This window comes from Pseudorasbora parva, chromosome 17, assembly GCF_024679245.1.
Source record: "Pseudorasbora parva isolate DD20220531a chromosome 17, ASM2467924v1, whole genome shotgun sequence".
NCBI classification, from domain to species: Eukaryota; Metazoa; Chordata; class Actinopteri; order Cypriniformes; family Gobionidae; genus Pseudorasbora; species Pseudorasbora parva.
Genome location: NC_090188.1, coordinates 11,592,229 through 11,610,216, shown reverse-complemented (window position 1 = coordinate 11,610,216; position 17,988 = coordinate 11,592,229). Strand labels below are relative to the sequence as shown.

Below are 17,988 nucleotides of genomic sequence, written 5' to 3'. Positions count from 1 at the left end.
CAAAGGAGTGAACAAAACAGGGAGAATATATATATATATATATATATATATATATATATATATATATATATATATATATATATATATATATATATATATATATATATATATATATATATATATATATATATATATATATATATATATATATATATATATATATATGTATTTGTGTATGTGTGTGTGTATATGAGACTTAACGAGGGAAATAATGAGACAATTACCGAACACATAGGTGAACAGAATGAAGCTGACACAAGCTTGGAAACTAGGTCACACAGGAAAGCAGGGATAACCAAAACACAATGAAACAGCATACGTTACTAGGATAACATCTCAACCCATTTTTATCTCATCTCAACCCATGCAAACAAACACGCAAAATCTGAATTGTTTGGGCTGTTTCAGCTATTGCGCATTCAAAAGTAAACAAATAACTTATTTTCGACTATTGACCATGAGACTTTTGGAAACGCTTTAGATCCCGTTTTAGTTTGAAAACCCCAGGGTTGTGTTTCAATGTAAAAGGACAAAAATGGAGACTTTGGGGGTGTTCCAGAAATCAAAATTAACTTACCGTCACATATACCTAGGACTCTCAGTTGATTAACTCACACCTTGCTCGAGGTATGCTGGTTCCAAAAACGTGAGTAAGTTCAGACAATTCAGAGTATGTTCCCGGTTAACACACAAGACATTCTTAATAGAGAGACGAATCGATGATTCACCATGGAAACAGACGCTACAAAAAAAATCTTCTTCTTTTGTTTATTGGCAATTTACATAATATTTCCACCTATTTGGTAGTTGTTACCTTTTGACAATTGTGCTTTAGAATATATAATATTGTATATTATGTAACTGTAACTATAACAAAGAAAGAGTTCAGATGCAAAAGCCTATAAAAGCCACTTCAGTCAAAAATGAGATAACGTGAATGCTCTCTTCATAAAACACTTTCACAAACTCACTAAATCCCAGCCTCAGCCCATTCGAAGTACCAGAACTTAGGTAGAAACCTACACTTACCTAAAAGATTATTAGGAACACCTGTTCCTTTCTTTCCAGCAATATCTCATTAATGCTCTTATCTAATCAACCAATCACATGGCAGTTCCTTCAATGCATTTAGGGGTGTGGTCCTGGTCTAGACAATCTCCTGAACTCCAAAATAAATGCCAGAATGGAAACGAAAGGTGACTTAAGCAATTTTAAGCGTGGCATGGTTGATGGTGCCAGACGGGCCGGTCTGAGAGTTTCACAATTTGCTCAGTTATTGGATTTTTCATTCACAACCATTTCTAGGGTTTACAAAGAATGGTGTGAAAAGGGATAAACATCCAGTATGCGGCAGTCCTGTGGGAAATAATGCCTTGTTGATGCTCGAGGTCAGAGGAGAATGGGCCGACTGATTCAAGCTGAAAGAAGAGCAACTTTGACTGAAATAACCACTCATTACAACCGAGGTATGCAGCAAAGCATTTGTGAAGCCACAACACACACAACCTTGAGGCGCATGTGCTACATCAGCAGAAGACCCCACCGGGTACCACTCATCTCCAATACAAATATGAAAAAGAGGCTACAATTTACACAAACTCATCAAAATTGTATAGTTGAAGATTGGAAAAATATTGCCTGGTCTGATGAGTCTCGATTTCTGTTGAGACATTCAGATGGTAGAGTCAGAATTTGGCGTATACAGAATGAGAACATGGATCCATCATGTCTTGTTACCACTGTGCAGGCTGGTGGTGGTGGTGTAATGGTGTGGGGGATGTTTTCTTGGCACACTTTAGGCCCCTTAGTGCCAATTGGCTATCATTTAAATGCCACGGCCTACCTAAGCATTGTTTCTGACCATGTCCATCCCTTTATGACCACCATGTACCTATCCTCTGATGGCTACTTCCAGCAGGATAATGCACCATGTCACAAAGCTCTAATCATTTCAAATTGGTTTCTTGAACATGAAAATGAGTTAACTACACTAAATGGGCCCCACAGTCACCAGATCTCAACCCAATAGAGCATATTTGGGATGTGGTGGAACGGGAGCTTCGTGCCCTGGATGTGCATCCCACAAATCTCCATCAACTGCAAAATGCTATCCTATCAATATGGGCCAACATTTCCAAAGAATGCTTTCAGCACCTTGTTGAATCAATGCCACATAGAATTAAAGGGGGGGTGAAATGCTGTTTCATGCATACTGATCTTTTTACACTGTTAAAGACTTGGAATCCCATACTAAACATAGACAAAGTTTCAAAAGTTAAGGTGGACGTTTGATGGGAGTATTTCTTTGTCAAAAATACTACTTCCGGTTAGTCATAAGTTTCGGCAAGTTTTTTGAGATCATGCGTCCCCATTGACGTTAGTGGGGGCGGAATTTCCTTGTATGGGCCTTACGGACAATTCTACCGGAAGCGCGTGAGAGAGAGCGAGGGAGAGAGCGAAAGCAACAGCCTACGCCCATCAAAGCGCTGGTTTGTAGATTGCTGGACAGGTGACAATTACACATAATGTCACCAAAAAAGTGCGTTTTTGGTTGCCAGACCAAGACAGTCTTGCACAGATTCTCCAAAACCCCGCGTTAAGGCAACAGTGGATGTAATTTGCTTTTCCGGATCAGCAACTGAGTTGCGCGAATGTTTATATCTGTTCGCTGCATTTCGGTGCCGACTGTTTCACAAGGCCCAGCTCGACGCCGCATTTTCCCAATCGCCTAATGCTGAAGGATGGAGCAGTCCCAACGTTAGAAGGGTGAGTGAGACTGCTTCAAATGTCTCTACACAAACCACGCGTAAACACACAAACACACGTGCACAACTGCACTTCCCACATGTATACCTTCAAAGACAAAAATACGACTATATAATTCAAGTATAAATATGTAAATAACACAAGCCGCTAAGCATATTATATAGTTAGTGTATAACTTGTAACTTACCACATACAGACGTCCTGCTCTAGTCGTTTTTGCTGCTGCTCCTGTTCAACTGCAGCCTCTGGGTCTGATTCCGGATCATAGATGTATGGCTGTATCTGATTAAAAGCCATATTTTTATTTTGAATAAAGTTTTTTTCCCGCTGTTAGGGATGACGGACTCGACTCAACACTACAGCGCTGCTGTACACGTCATTATTTAGCTCCGCTCACACGACACGCCCCCACCCGCTCGGCTTTTTTCGGAAAGACTCGGAACAGCGCATCTTTCTTATATAATTATTAAAAAAATAAAGACTTTTCGGAGATATGCAGGATGCAATGCTACTCTATAGGTACTCAAGATTGACATGACACTGACTGAAACTGAGTGTTTCACCCCCCCTTTAAGGCAGTTCTGAAGGCGAAAGAAGGGTCAAACACAGTTATTAGTATGGGGTTCCTAATAATCCTTTAGGTGAGTGTATACATGGAAGCCTGACAAAAATACTTATTTTAAAGAAAAATGTCAGATGGATTTAGAGGCTTTTGCATCTGACCTCTTCAAATTTAGTTATATTAATATAAGTATATTAATTATAACACACATCTGAATATCTCTTAAGCAAACTAACCCTGGAACATAACCTGCTCCAGAGCAGGTTATCGGAGAGTTAGTTGCTATCGCTAATTACATACCCTGGAAGTTACCTCCATTTTTGGAACCGAAAGTTGAGGTTATCGGCTTGCTTACTCTTGAACACAGGTATGTCACACAACCTGATTTCTGGAATATCCCCCCAGAGCCGACTGTGTCTCTCAACAACTTTGTACCAGACCAGCCTCGATGACAGTTCACAATAACATGGAGACGTAACTGCAAGCTTTGCTGATGTTGTTGTCCTTTTTTGCAGCCATTGTGCAGTTTAACTACATTTTATAATACTGCAGCTGACAACATGAGCAAGAGGCAAGCCATTATTAAAGAAATCAGTACTTGTTTCCACTTGTACGCCCGTGCCCAGTGTGAATGAATGGTCATGTGACATGCGCTTTCTGTCGTTTAGTGTGGACGGAGATCTTTTCTGAAAGACATTGGAAATAGATCGTTTTCAAACTAAATCTCACTAGTGTAAAGGCCTGTTGACACCCAAAAAGAATATAAATAAACCTATAAATAAACAATAACTATGTTAGTATCCACATTAACGGATAATGTCATTCTGTTTTTTATAAGGGCATTCTGCAGTTATGTTGTCAGGTGGAATCTGATTGGCTGTCAAATGTTTTTATCGTTCATCAGCAGGAAAAAATCATTCTGAAAGGGATTCCTAAAATATCCTCTGTGTCGTTATCGTTGTGGTGTTGACTTTCTCTATTCTAACAGAATTAGAATGACTACAAATGTTATAGTATAGGTACCTGTCATCATCCTTGGTGAAGACGTTTGTCAAGAATTGAGTTGCTGATGGTTTGCATGTATTTGATGAAGTTTTGGTCGTTAATAATATCATTTGTTTGTTTGGTGAGACATGTAAAATCACGAGTAGGTCATTATTTCTACCGCAGTCAACCTCAGCAAACACACGTCGGACACAAAAACATATGAGTGAATGAATGGGACTGCTTAAGCATTAGAGGTTTAATCAAGTCAATTGAGCATGTGTGTGTGAGCAGGAAGCATTAAGGAAATGCAGAAGATACTGCATGTTTGCGAAATACAGCAGTGCTGTGTCAGCAGGGAGTCACAGGCCACCTTAATTATCCTCTCTTTTTCTGAGCATCTCAACATCCGTCTGCCTCTCTTGCGCTGTGCCTGTGGCCGGCTCCCCTCTTTCTCTCCATAGCTGTATTTGTCAGCTCTGCTGTCATTGTGATGCTCTGGGTTGTCATCCAAATCTGGCTGCGCTGCATAACCTGTCCTGTCCCTGCATGAAGTGCTGCCGCACGCTGCTGCCTACACAAGAATGTGTGACGCCATGTGTCCTGTGGGCTGCGTGTGTTGATGCTGTGGAGCGCGTGGTGTTATTTTTGCAGTGCACATACCTAACACCACGTGTTGGTGACCACACATCATCACAGTAGTGCAGTTCACAACAAGCTTTTGTGCAAACAAGGATCCAGGAATGTGTGTGCGTGTGTGTCTGTGTGTGTATCAGTTTAAAAGGGCGGTCTACCTTCTACACTTATGGAATGAGTGATTGTCTTTTACTACTACTGGTTTTATTTTATTTTTACTACTTGGATGTTTCCGCTTTAGCTACTGTTGTTTGCAAATCAATTAAAATACTGTTAAAAAGCTTTGGGTTGGTAATATATATATTCATATTTTGAAGTTTCCTATGCTCACCAAGGCTGTATTTATTTGATCAGTACTACAGTAAAAAAAAGTAACATTGTGGAACATTTTGTTACAATTTAAAATAACTTATCTATTTTAATATATTTTAAAATGCATTTTATTCCTGTGATGGCAAAGCTGAATTTTCTGCATAATTACTCGTCTTTAGTGTCACATAATAATTCTAATATGCTGATTTTCTGCTCAAGAAACATTTATGCTTATTATTAATTTTGAAAACAGTTGTGCTGCTTAATATTTTTGTGGAAACCATACATTTTTCCAGGATTTTTTGGTGAATAGAAAGAGTAGCAAAAATTTAAATAAAGAGTAGTTATTTAAAATAGAATCATTTTGCAACATTATAAATGTATTTTACAGTCAATTTAATGTATCCTTGCTGAATAAAAGTATTAATTTCTTAAAAAGAAAAAACTTTAAAAAATCTTACTGACCCCAAAAAAGTTGATTGGTAGTGAACATCAAAAGAGTTCACTGTGCTTGGTAGAACACCACATAAAATCATCAAATATGTTTGTTTTTTTTTTTTTTTGACTTTTTGACTTTTTGACCAAAACCCTCAATATTTTGAATGAAAAAAGTTTGTTCTGAAATTATTCAACAGAAAATAAGAGACCATGAATGATTCATTAAGGTTATCGTCCATAAAGGAGTTATGTCAGCATGAGGTGTGTTGTCTTGCCGCCTCTGCAGGGTGCCTAGACATCGACATGGAAACATAAAAAACAACAATAAGCCCTGTCCCCTTGGTTACTGTCTGTTGCTAGGCTTGACAAGCTTTCCTACTAGTTATAAAGCTGTTAAACATAAAGAGAGAAGCATGTCATTAAGTCAATTACCTCAAGAATTAATAAATGTGACTCTGGACCACAAAATCAGTCATATGGGTAGATTGTTTTTTATTGAGATTTATACATACTGAATAAATAAGCTTTCAATTTATGTATGGTTTGTTAGGATAGGGCGATTTGGCAGATATACAACTATTTAAAATCTGGAATCTGAGGGTACAAAAAAATCGAAATATTGAGAAAATTGTCTTATTAAAAAAATATCTTAATGTTACATGAGCTTTACTTAATATTCTAATGATTTTAAGCATAAAAGAAAAATCGATAATTGACCAATACTGACCAATTTTACTAATAAATTGACCAATGTATTGTTGGATATTGCCACAAATATACCCGTACAACTTATGACTGGTTTTGTGGTCCAGGGTCACAAATATGCCAGTATGCTATATTGAAAAGTAAAAACCTGCCAAGAAGTACTTAATTAATAATCAAGGCTATCACTTATAACGGTCATTGAAAAAGATTGATGCCTCAATTAAAATACGAATACAATTGGAAACATGAATTTATCTTGGAGCAAATGTTGGTGTCTTTACTGATGTTGATATGTGAATGATGGGGACACACGGGAAAGGAAAGCTGGAGTTGAATGTCAATAAGTTTAAACATGGACTCGCTGACACAGGAAACAGCACGTCTTCTCAACACCAAGCACTCACAGATCCTACTGAAGTGTTTTACGGATCCCTTTTATGGATAAAATATTTCTTTAACTGGTATGTCCTGTGTGTTTCAGGGCTGTTGGGCTGCAGGCGCTTCAGAGGCTTGACACTGAACTACAGTTTATTGCTGCTGGAAGAGGAGGCAGGCGTGTTGTACGTGGGAGCTAGAGGGGCTTTATATGCCCTGCAGGCTAGTGACATCTCCAGCAGCTCTCCACAGACCGTATGTACCCACAAACACACCAGCACTTAATTACAGAGCTTGCCTGGCAAAATTGTATTGATGCAAGACAAGTATTGATGTTCTTGAAATATGCTATTTTTGTTCCTCTTTCTCTATAAAATGTTTTGCATTTAATTAAAACTGCTTAATTAAAATATTATGTGAATCATTTTAGTGTTAGGTGCCATCTATTTGTGGTTTATTTGAACTTATACGTTTTGAGAAATGTAGGGAATGTGCATTGTTAGAGGTTGTTCATACTAGATATAGAACAAACTGCACATCTTGAGCTGTATTTTAAAAGTATTTTATGACCACCTTCTGTAATGCTCTGTTTTTGCCTTATTTGGAAGGGTCGCGAATATTAATGCTGATTGGCTGTTTCACTGCACTGCTGCTCAATGACAGCTAGCACATCTATACCATCCTTCATTACAATGACTTACAATTATAGCTTCTTAACTTTGAATCACAAACTGAACTGCGTAGCGTGTAAATATATATTATTTGTAAAGTAACGTTACAGTTTGACAGTAGAGTACTGATTTAAAAGTCGATTTATTTAGCCAAACAAAGTCAGTGTCATGTTTACTACTCACCTGCTGCAAAATAATCATACTTCAGTTCTCAAAAATGAATATTTATTTAACAAACTGACTAGAAGCCTTGTCGAATGACCAGGGGCGTGGGACTGGGGGGATAAAGGGTACTGAGTAACCAGGGCCCGAGGCAGGGGGGGGGCCTTAGAAGTCAGTTTTCTATACATACACATACATGGTACGGGGGCCCAGCAAGATGGTTTGTACCCAGGGCCCAAAATTTGGTGCTACGCCCCTGCGAATGACTATCGTTTCAACTTAGATGTTGGTGAAGGTGACGTTAGCTACAAGGATCGAGTGAGCGATCTGTAAGCAAACAGTATGTGCAGTTATGTGCTGATGATGAAATTTAGGCTAATTTAGATTTCAGTCTGTCAAAAGGGATCGACATACGTATCTACTGTTGTATTTTATGACAAACAACACTGGCAGGAAATAATATTAATCTTTGTCATTCGACAAACTGTTATGTGTGCTCCTTGGAGTTTCCAGTTGTTACTTTACTAGCATCTTGCATTGGATCTAGACAACACAGGGTATATTATTGTTAAAGATGTCTTACTAATAAACTTTCATTGTAATCAGAAATGGGTTCGACAGTCAAGAAGTGGATAAATCACTACTTACTGTTTGCAGGAATATGGTTGGAATCGGCTCTTTCTTCAGTTTTAGATGCTGAGCGAATCCTGCTTAAATTGTCCCAGGTTAGAAAAACTCTCTGTGGTGAAATGGGCCGAGCAAACAAACAACTTTGAATGAAATTGTTGCGGTATCCGATTGTAAATAAACATCAATGACTGTTGACATTTTTTATCTGTGGGAAGGCTATGCAAAGTTCTCACATCCCCTACACAGCCTGGAACATGACATTTATTTCCATGATCTGCCGTTTTCACTATCCTCGCGTGACGCTTGTTTACCTGAACTCCCGATGATTCAGCCGCGCAGTTCCGCTTGACAATGAACATCGTCTGGCATGCAAATGTTGGGGGCCGACTTATTAATGATTCCAGCGATTGCGTCACAGTTGGCGATATGTTGAAAATAGCCTGTTTTTCCGTGGTGTTTTTCACAAACAAGATTGACATATGAAGGAGGCGGCAATGGTGTTTGAGACTCACATTTTTTGATGTCCATGTACTGAACTCTTTTTATTTAACTATGACAAGGATAATTACATTTTTCATAGAGCACATTTGATGACGGAAGAAATAAGTGCACAAATGGGCACAAAAGCATTTTCTATTTTTAAAAAAATATTGCACAGGGTGTTAAAATGATTATTGCACCAAGATGAAACGAGCAAAAACACTTTAGTCGTGTCTGGCTCCGCATTGCGCCAGGTCTACAATAGGGCACATAAGCTCAATATTATGCCATTTCCCCTCAGATTTTTTTCCCTCAGAATTGATATAAACTCAATTTTAGTTATAACGTCCAAATAGGAAGACATAAACTCGCAATTGTGAAAAAAAAGGGCTCAAGGACACCTTGGTCGCTTCCTGCCAGTTTTGAGAATCGAACCCACGACCTTCCTGTTTACAAGTCTGATTGTCAAACCATTAGGCCACAACTGCACAGAATATTGTGTACTATGCATCAAATTAATGCTTGAATAATTGTCCCAGTCTAGACTGTCCGTTTAATGGCTTGCAACCATAAACGTCTGCGTTTAGCTTCAAAGTATATTCTATAAAAATAAGGCCCATCTTTTTTTACATGCCGACTCTGATATCTGACGGCACAAAAAGACATCGTCTCTCTTATTCTGTGGATTATCTTGTTTTTTTCCCTCCAATTGTTTCAACTGTTTTTTTGCAGGGACATAACTGTGACGTCTGCTCCCAAATGGTCTATTCTAAAAATTCTTCAAAAAAAAATTCCTGTCAGTTCCTTGACATCACAGCCACTATAAAATCACTGTGATATTTGGATGCTGAATTGTAATTAGTCTTCTTTCTTTTTTTATTTGCATAACAAATTGTGTGTTGCAGTATCCAAAAAAATGGATACGGGATAGTTAGTACCCTCATGTTGTTCCTTACCTGTATGACATTCATTCTTTTTTGAAGCACAAAAGATGCTATTTTGATGGCCAACAGTTTTGGTGACCATTGACTCAATTGCATTTTTTTGTCCATACAATGGAAGTCAATAGGAACCATTGTTCAGTTACTAACATTTTTTTTTGTGAGTGGTCTATTGCTTTAAAACTTGTAAAAAAATTTTTTTGAAGAAATACAAATTTAGTGTATTTTGTTTTTTAAAGATCACAGAAGACCACTTTTTAAATATAATTTGTGAATGATTTCCTCCTGAGAATTCAGATTTTGTTTCACTGCGTTCCAACTGCATAGTAGGTCAATGTGTGAGTTGTTTACAAACACCAGCTGGTACAATTTGGCACTGAAACCTAGAGCAGGAAGTTGTTTTATCAAGGAAACATTTTTATAAGTCTTGACAGTTCAAGAATCTTGTTAATCCTATACTTGGACAGATTGACTGGGAGGCATCAGATGATCAGAAGCAGCAGTGCTTGAACAAAGGGAAAGATAACAAGGTTTGTCAAGATCTTCATCTATTGTGTTATCATCTCTAGTACACGTACTGACGTAGACTTACTCATCTTAACAGACGGAGTGTTACAACCACATACGATTCCTGCAGAAGTTCAACAGCACACACTTGTACACCTGTGGTACACATGCTTTCAGCCCTCTATGTGCATACATTGTAAGTAACTTTAATGGCTACTTTTTTAACCTCTTAACACACAGCTTAAGATGAGAATCTTCATGCCTAGGATTCTTGAAACAATTTTGTTTTGTCTTTTTCAGGATGCGAAGGAATTTAAAATCTCATCAGCCTTCGAGGAGGGTCGAGAGAAATGTCCATATGACCCCACCAAAGGATACACTGGCATGATAATTGGTATGGCATCAATAAATCAATTAGCAATGCACATTTCTCCCCTGGTTCCTTTTATTAAAAACAATCAATAGATATTAACAATACTAAAATCTTATTTTGGCCTTCTGTTTCCCTTAGATCAGCATATGTACACAGCGTCTCAGTATGAGTTCCGGAGCTTTCCAGATATCCGACACAACTCTCCGAGTCCCACATTGAAAACAGAAGAGGCTCCAACTCAATGGCTACAGGGTGGGTCTACTGCAGCACATTTTATTAGTAAAATATTTCATTCCTCACCATCAACATTACTGTATGCGTGGATCTCTCAAGTCAGAGTTAATAATATTTGGACATTTACCACTACAGTGGCGTCCACAAGTCTGAGACCACCATTTAAACTAGGAAATAAACAAAGTTGTAGGTTGATTTTAAAAATGAAATGTAAAAAGGAATTTAAAGTGTCCCTATTATGCTATTCTAAAGGCTCCTGATTTTGTTTTGAAGGTCTCCTACAACAGGTTTACATGCATCAAAGCTGAATGAAAACACTTACAATTTCTTGTAATATACATTGCACATCACCACATTGTTCAATGATTCTCAAACTTGTTGGATGAATCAGTCTCTCTAAATCCCACCTTTCCGTGAGCCTGCTGTGCTTTGATTGGCCAGATGGCCCAGTATGTTATGATTTGTCTGCTGCTTATAGCGTATGTTGGAAGCAAACGGCCATTACAATAACCGAACCACAGCTCCGTTTCTTCAGTCTTTAGCGAGTGTGCTAACCGTAAAGACAGTACTGATGGCATCGATTTTACCATATCAATCTGAGCGTGAGTGCGATGATAAAAAAATGGAAGAACTTATTCAACCCGAACCCTGCATTGCTGCACTTTAAAAGGAAAGAAAACTGTTAAATGATGTAACATTTCTGGATTATTTTAGGTCATTAATCAAATATAAGCAAATGTAAATATAATATAATCATACCATTTAAATGTTTTTATTTTAATTAAATTCATATTTTATTCAGCAAGAATGCATTAAATTGATCAAAATGACAGTAAAGACATAAATAATGTTCTAAGCAGCACAACTGTTTTCAACATTGATAATAATAAGGAATCTTTCTTGAGCACTAAGTCAGCATGATTTCAGAAGGATCATGTGACATTGAAGACTTTGAAAAAAATCAGCTTTGCATTACATGAATAAATGACATTTTAAAGCACATCAGAACAGAAAACAGTTATTTTAAACTCTTAATAAAGTTTCACAGTTATTTGTGCTGTATTTTTGATCATATAAATGCAGCCTTGGTGCACAGAATAGACTTCTTTGAAAACATTAAAAAGAATGATAGTATAGTTAATTTAGTATAAAAAAAGATACTTACTTTTAACTAAGCATTTTAATGTACAGCATTGTATTGCATCATATTTTTTATCTTACTTGTTACCATTGTGGAGATATGTACTAACAGCAATCCACTGTCTTGTCCCACACAGAAGCTGATTTTGTTGGCTCAGCACTGGTGAAGGAGACAGTGAGTAGCTCAGTGGGAGATGACGATAAGATTTACTTCTTCTTCACCGAGAAGAGCCAAGAGCTCAGTCCATACTTCAGTCACAGCAGAGTAGCACGGGTCGCACGTGTGTGCAAGGTATGAGGCTACATATGATCTCTGCACTCTACACGTCACTGTGCCTTTTCTTTTTTCATGTGCATTGTAAGTCGTTTAATTAAAGTGTTAAATTTAGTGGGTATAAATCCAAAGTGTGGTAAATATGCTTTGCATAGCAAAGTGGAACAAAAATGGTTGAGAATTTAATCTTTTCCACAGGGGATAGAACAAATATTTTATTTTCTCCACATGGTCCTCGCATTTGATTTGTTCAGTGACATCCATCTCCCCTACCCTGGAAAATAACACTCATACACAAAAGTTCTTCACAAATGTGTTTTAAGCGCTAAACTGTTTCATTCACAGCATTGTAAGGGCACTGTCCTAAAATGCTCCTTTATTTGAAGTGTGGTTTCCTACAGGTTTTCTAATAGAGTTGTACAGCAACATGGTTGCCAGACATTTCTTTCTGTACAGCTCACTTCCCACGGGACTTGCCTCTCTGTTGCTTCTCAACCCATCAGTCTAGCTCTACACTCTCTGATCAAAGTGCCAATTGAACATGTCTGCGATTTCACATCTTTTCTAGACTTCTACTCTACAGTGTTTATTTACCATCTGATCCAGCTCTCACATCTAGCTGTTACCATATGAGATTTGAATTGTATTTAGGTTCAGCTGACATTATTATGAAATTCGACATTATCACATTTACGAATTTTTTATTACGGGGATACACGTGAATTCATTCCTTTTTACTAAAATATAGGCTACCCAATATTATATAAATGACTAAATATACCATTAATATATACTAACAAAAATATGAAAAATATATTTTGATGAAATAATCAATTTAATTAGTTTTTAATAAGTCATGCAGTTTCCATTTGAAAATTGCACCTGACCTCCCAGCTGTGATACAATTTTGTAAAGTAGCCAGCATTTATTTGATGCAAAAAACAGTAATATTTTAAATGTAATTGTGGCAAGCAGCGAGGCGAGGGACCGTGAGAGCGGGCCGGTGGTGAGTGATAATGAGCGCCAGCTGCTCGCCACACCGGTCTCGTCTCACGGCAGAGTGACGGGAGTATAAAAGGAGGAGCGAAGACAGTGGAAGACGAGAGAGGACCAGGCCTGGACTTTACGTTGAGCTTTGTTTATGTTTTGTTATGTGTGTGCGAGCAGTCGTCCGTGACGGGCTGCCCGAGGTGCCCGCTGCCTCGCAATTCTGACTTTATATCACGCAATTCTGACTTTATAACTCGCAATTGTGCACTTATATCTGGCAATTATGAGAAAAAAAGTTACCTTTTTCATTTTTTTATTCTGTGCTGGAAACAAGCTTTCATAGTTATCCGTCATGATAAACGTCGCTTCGACTGGTTTTCATTCTCAGAAAGACTGGATCTTAGTGATCTGTAGTATAAAAAACTGTAATATTTAAAATGTAATCAATAATCAAGGTTAAAAAAAAATGTGTTTTCAGGATTCTTTGATGATTGGGAAGTGCAAAAGAAGAACATTTTATTTAAAATTAAAAAATAAATGTCATAAATGCTATCATAAATGTCACATCTAATGTCCTTGGTGAATAAAACTAACCATTAAATAAATTAAATAATATTGACTTTTGAACAAATATTGCACATAATAGAAGGTTAGATAACATAGACTGAATTACACTACATTCAACCAGATTGAGGCCGGGGCTGGTGAAGTGTGTTAAGCAGGATGTGAGGACTGAGGGTAAAATCAGCTTCTCTGTGGCAGTTCGCACAGCAGGGTCACATTAATGAGTAGATTATTGTTCATTATCCACATGCTAGTGGGGCTTAATGCTGTTACTACACATTATCTGACATTGGACTGGGGGAAAGCCATAATTAAGGATAGTAACTCAGTTGTTGTCAGTAATTGTCTATATAAAGTCTCAATAAAAGTTTTCGGTTTCTACACACTGGTGGCTAGTCACGTCCTTATTTTGCAGAGTTAGACGTGTTCCTAACATTCAAATCAATTCCAAAAATGTTGGGACACTGTATAAATTGTGAATAAAAAAATAACACAATAATTTACAAATCTTGTAAACTTATATTTTATTCACAATAGAATATAGATGACATATCAAATGTTGAAAGTGAGACATTTTGAAATGTCATGGCAAATATTGGTTCATTTTGGATTTCATGAGCTACACATTCCAAAAAAGTTGGGACAGGTAACAATAAGAGGCCGGAAAAGTTAAATGTACATATAAGGAACAGCTGGAGGATCAATTTGCAACTTATTAGGTCATTTGGCAACATGATTAGGTATAAAAAGAGCCTCTCAGAGTGGCAGTGTCTCTCAGAAGTCAAGATGGGCAGAGGATCACCAATTCCTCCAATGCTGCGGCGAAAAATATTAGAGCAATATCAGAAAGGTGTTTATCAGAGACAAATTGCAAACAGTTTGAAGTTATCATCATCTGCACTGCATAATATCATCCAAAGATTCAGAGAATCTGGAACAATCTCTGTGCGTAAGGGTCAAGGCGGAAAACCATACTGGATGCCTGTGATCTTCGGGCCCTGAGACGGCACTGCATCACATACAGGAATGCATACTGTAATGGTAATCACAACATGGCCTAAGGAATACTTCCAGAAAACATTGTCGGTGAACACAATCCACCGTGCCATTCGCCGTTGCCGGCTAAATCTCTATCAAAAAAGAAGCAATATCTAAACATGATCCAAGGCTTATTTAAAATGGACTTTGACAAAGTGGAAAACTGTTCTGTGGTGAGACTAATAAAAATTTGAAGTTCTTAGTGGAAAACTGGGACGTCATGCATCCGGACTAAAGAGGACAAGGACAACCCGAGTTGATATTCCAGCGCTCAGTTCAGAAGCCTGCATCTCTGATGGAATGGGGTTGCATGAGTGCGTGGCATCGGAAGGTTACACATCTGGAAAGGCACCATCAATGCTGAAAGGTATCTCCAAGTTCTAGAACAACATGCTCCCATCATTTTAGGGCAGACCTTGCATTTTCTAATATGACAATGCCAGACTACATTACTGCATCAATTACAACATCATGGCTGCGTAGAAGAAGGATCCGGGTACTGAAATGGCCAGCCTGCAGTCCAGATCGTTCACCCATAGAAAACATTTGGTGTATCATAAAGAGGAAGATGCGACAAAGAAGATCTAAGACAGTTGAGCAACTAGAAGGCTGAATTAGAGAAGAATGGGACAACATTACTATTCCTAAACTCGAGCAACTTGTCTCCTCAGTCCCCAGACGTTTGCAGACTGTTATAAAAAGAAGAGGGGATGCCACACAGTGGTAAACACAGCATTGTCCCAACTTTTTTGAGATGTGTTGATGCCGTGATCAAGAAGCCAAAATCAACTTACTTTTACCTTAAAATGATACATTTTCTCAGTTTAAACATTTGCTATGTCATCTATGTTGTTTTCTGAATAAAATATTGACATTTTAAACTTTCACATCATTGCATTGTTGTTTTATTTACAATTTGTACAGTTTATTTCAAATCAGGTTTGTATGTTGTTGATCCTGGAACAACATTCCTGTCTAAAAATGTAGTCCTAACCCTATCCCTAAACATAACCCTTTCCATAGTATCCCTAAAATCAGAGGTAAGTGATTAACACTGATGTAGTAGCACCTTCCCTGACAACTAACTGTCAGCTTTCCCTCAAATATGATTGGTTAAATGGAATGTTGTTCCAGGATCAATAAAGATGTTGATCCAGGAACATGTACTTACGAAATCAGGTTCTGTGTAGGCTAGAAATAATCATTTTTTTTAAATCTTCAAAAAGATCTGCAGTGGATTATTGTATAAGTCCCTGTGTTTTGTGCTCTAGTTTTATATCACCATACATCTGCCTGTGAATATCACCACCTGAGATGATGGCATCATAAATCAACATTCAAAAGCCTTTTTTCCCACAGTGAATTAAAGGTTGTTACATTATAGTGTCAGTGTTATTACTGGAAACTAAGTACTGAGGAAACCAAGAATTGCTAAGAAGCTTTGGGTCCCATCAAAGTCATTCCTCCATGAAGATTTATTTTCCTCTTTGGAGGCAGCATGGAAAATTCACTTTATCCCCCTGACATGATAGGGGATTCCTTTACATGCAAAAAAAAAAAACCAACAACTCCAATTTAGTGCATTTTCCTTTCCCACAGTCACACTGACACAATGTGTGCTGCCAACAGCCAGGCCAATAACCAGTGATTCATGTTAAAAACTCAATGAAAAAAAATTGTTGTACGCATTTTTCTGCTGTTTCTCTTGAGTTTTTCTAGTGTTTTTTCAAAAGGGTTAAATAACTATAAGGTTTCTATGCCACTAGGTGCGCCTTATAATAATTATTTTCAACGTGTTTACATTTACGTTTACTGTTTACTTTTATTTGTAAGGTTTCATATGCCTAATGAATATAAATGTAGATTACTCTTCAACATTTTAGGGTTAATAAGTTAATAATAGTGTTGTTGTTGTTGTTTTTTAAAGTTTTTAAAATTTTACAGAAAAAAACCCCCACCCCATGCCAGCTAATGAGTAAAAAATAGAGTAAATAAATATTATACATCAAAATAATAATAGTAAAAAAAAATGATAATAATAAATGCCTATATGAACAAATACATATACACACATATAAACATACAAAATCCATACATACATATGCATATACACATACAAATATCTACATACACATACATTAAAAAATAAAATACTTAAAATAGAATGTCAATATGAGTTTGCATCCTGCAAAACACTATGTAATCTACATTAGCACACCTTTTAGAGCACATGTCCATAATGTTATTCAATGATCAGGGATCACCTTCCAGACATTAAAAAAGGACTTCCAAATCTGTAAGAATCTCTTTGGTTTACCAGCAGTTTCATATCTGTTATTTTTCATATGTAGTACACACACAGCTGAATTTTAATCGGTATTCTGTCAAACTTTTGAACGGTAGTGTTAGTACAACTTCTGGAATCTGCTGTTGCATTTTAGGATTTTCTTACAGCTGTTTTGTGTCCTTCATTTTGTAGAAAGACAGAGGAGGTCTTCTCACGCTACAGAAGAAGTGGACCTCCTTCCTGAAGGCACGTCTGGCGTGTTCTTTACCGGACTATGAATTTCACTTCAACGTGTTGCGGAGTGTGTTTTTTCTGGAGGGCTCCAGCTCTCAAGACTCTGTTTTCTACGGCATCTTTGGTCTGGAATGGTAGGATCAATTTTGTACAGTCTTTTAACATCCGTTTTCGCATAATGAGCTATTTATTTTCTTGCAATTGTGTTTTGATGTAGGCTACATTACATTTGGTATCTATGGAAGCTTGTTTCTTCCACAGAATAAAACTGTTTTAAAAGATAATTGCAACTTTTTGTTCATATCTCGCAATTCTGACATTTTTCTCAGAATTGCGTAATATAAAGTCAGAATTCTGATTTTAAAAAACAGTCAGAATTCTGAGATAAAAAGTTTTTATTTATTTATTCTGTGGCGGAAACCAGCTTCCATAGTTATCTGTCATGATGAATGTCACTTCTACTTGTTCTTATTCTCAGAAAGACTGGATCTTCGTGATCTGCAGTGTGTTTGAACTCTTAAACTCTTAAATGAAAGCAAACCATCTTTCTTAAATGATCCTGGCAGTTGTGTATGGAAGCTTGAAAGTGTTGTGCTTCCTTACATGCGGGGTGGCATGCAAATGACGCCTCCGTCGATAGTAATTAAAGGATTCTGCGAGGTAGCATCATGTAATTTTGCTGTGA

At 37.3% G+C, this 17,988-nt stretch overlaps 1 protein-coding gene across 1 annotated transcript in view; it reads left to right on the top strand.

The window, feature by feature from the left end:
- sema4ga (sema domain, immunoglobulin domain (Ig), transmembrane domain (TM) and short cytoplasmic domain, (semaphorin) 4Ga) overlaps nucleotides 1–17,988 on the top strand; it is a 50,084-nt gene that overhangs the window by 17,414 nt on the left and 14,682 nt on the right. Inside the window, exons 3-9 of the mRNA XM_067421419.1 lie at nucleotides 6,885–7,033; nucleotides 10,130–10,192; nucleotides 10,267–10,365; nucleotides 10,470–10,563; nucleotides 10,681–10,794; nucleotides 12,054–12,208; nucleotides 17,262–17,437. Coding sequence (XP_067277520.1) covers nucleotides 6,885–7,033; nucleotides 10,130–10,192; nucleotides 10,267–10,365; nucleotides 10,470–10,563; nucleotides 10,681–10,794; nucleotides 12,054–12,208; nucleotides 17,262–17,437 — 850 coding nt within the window. The remainder of the gene's footprint in view (nucleotides 1–6,884; nucleotides 7,034–10,129; nucleotides 10,193–10,266; nucleotides 10,366–10,469; nucleotides 10,564–10,680; nucleotides 10,795–12,053; nucleotides 12,209–17,261; nucleotides 17,438–17,988) is intronic.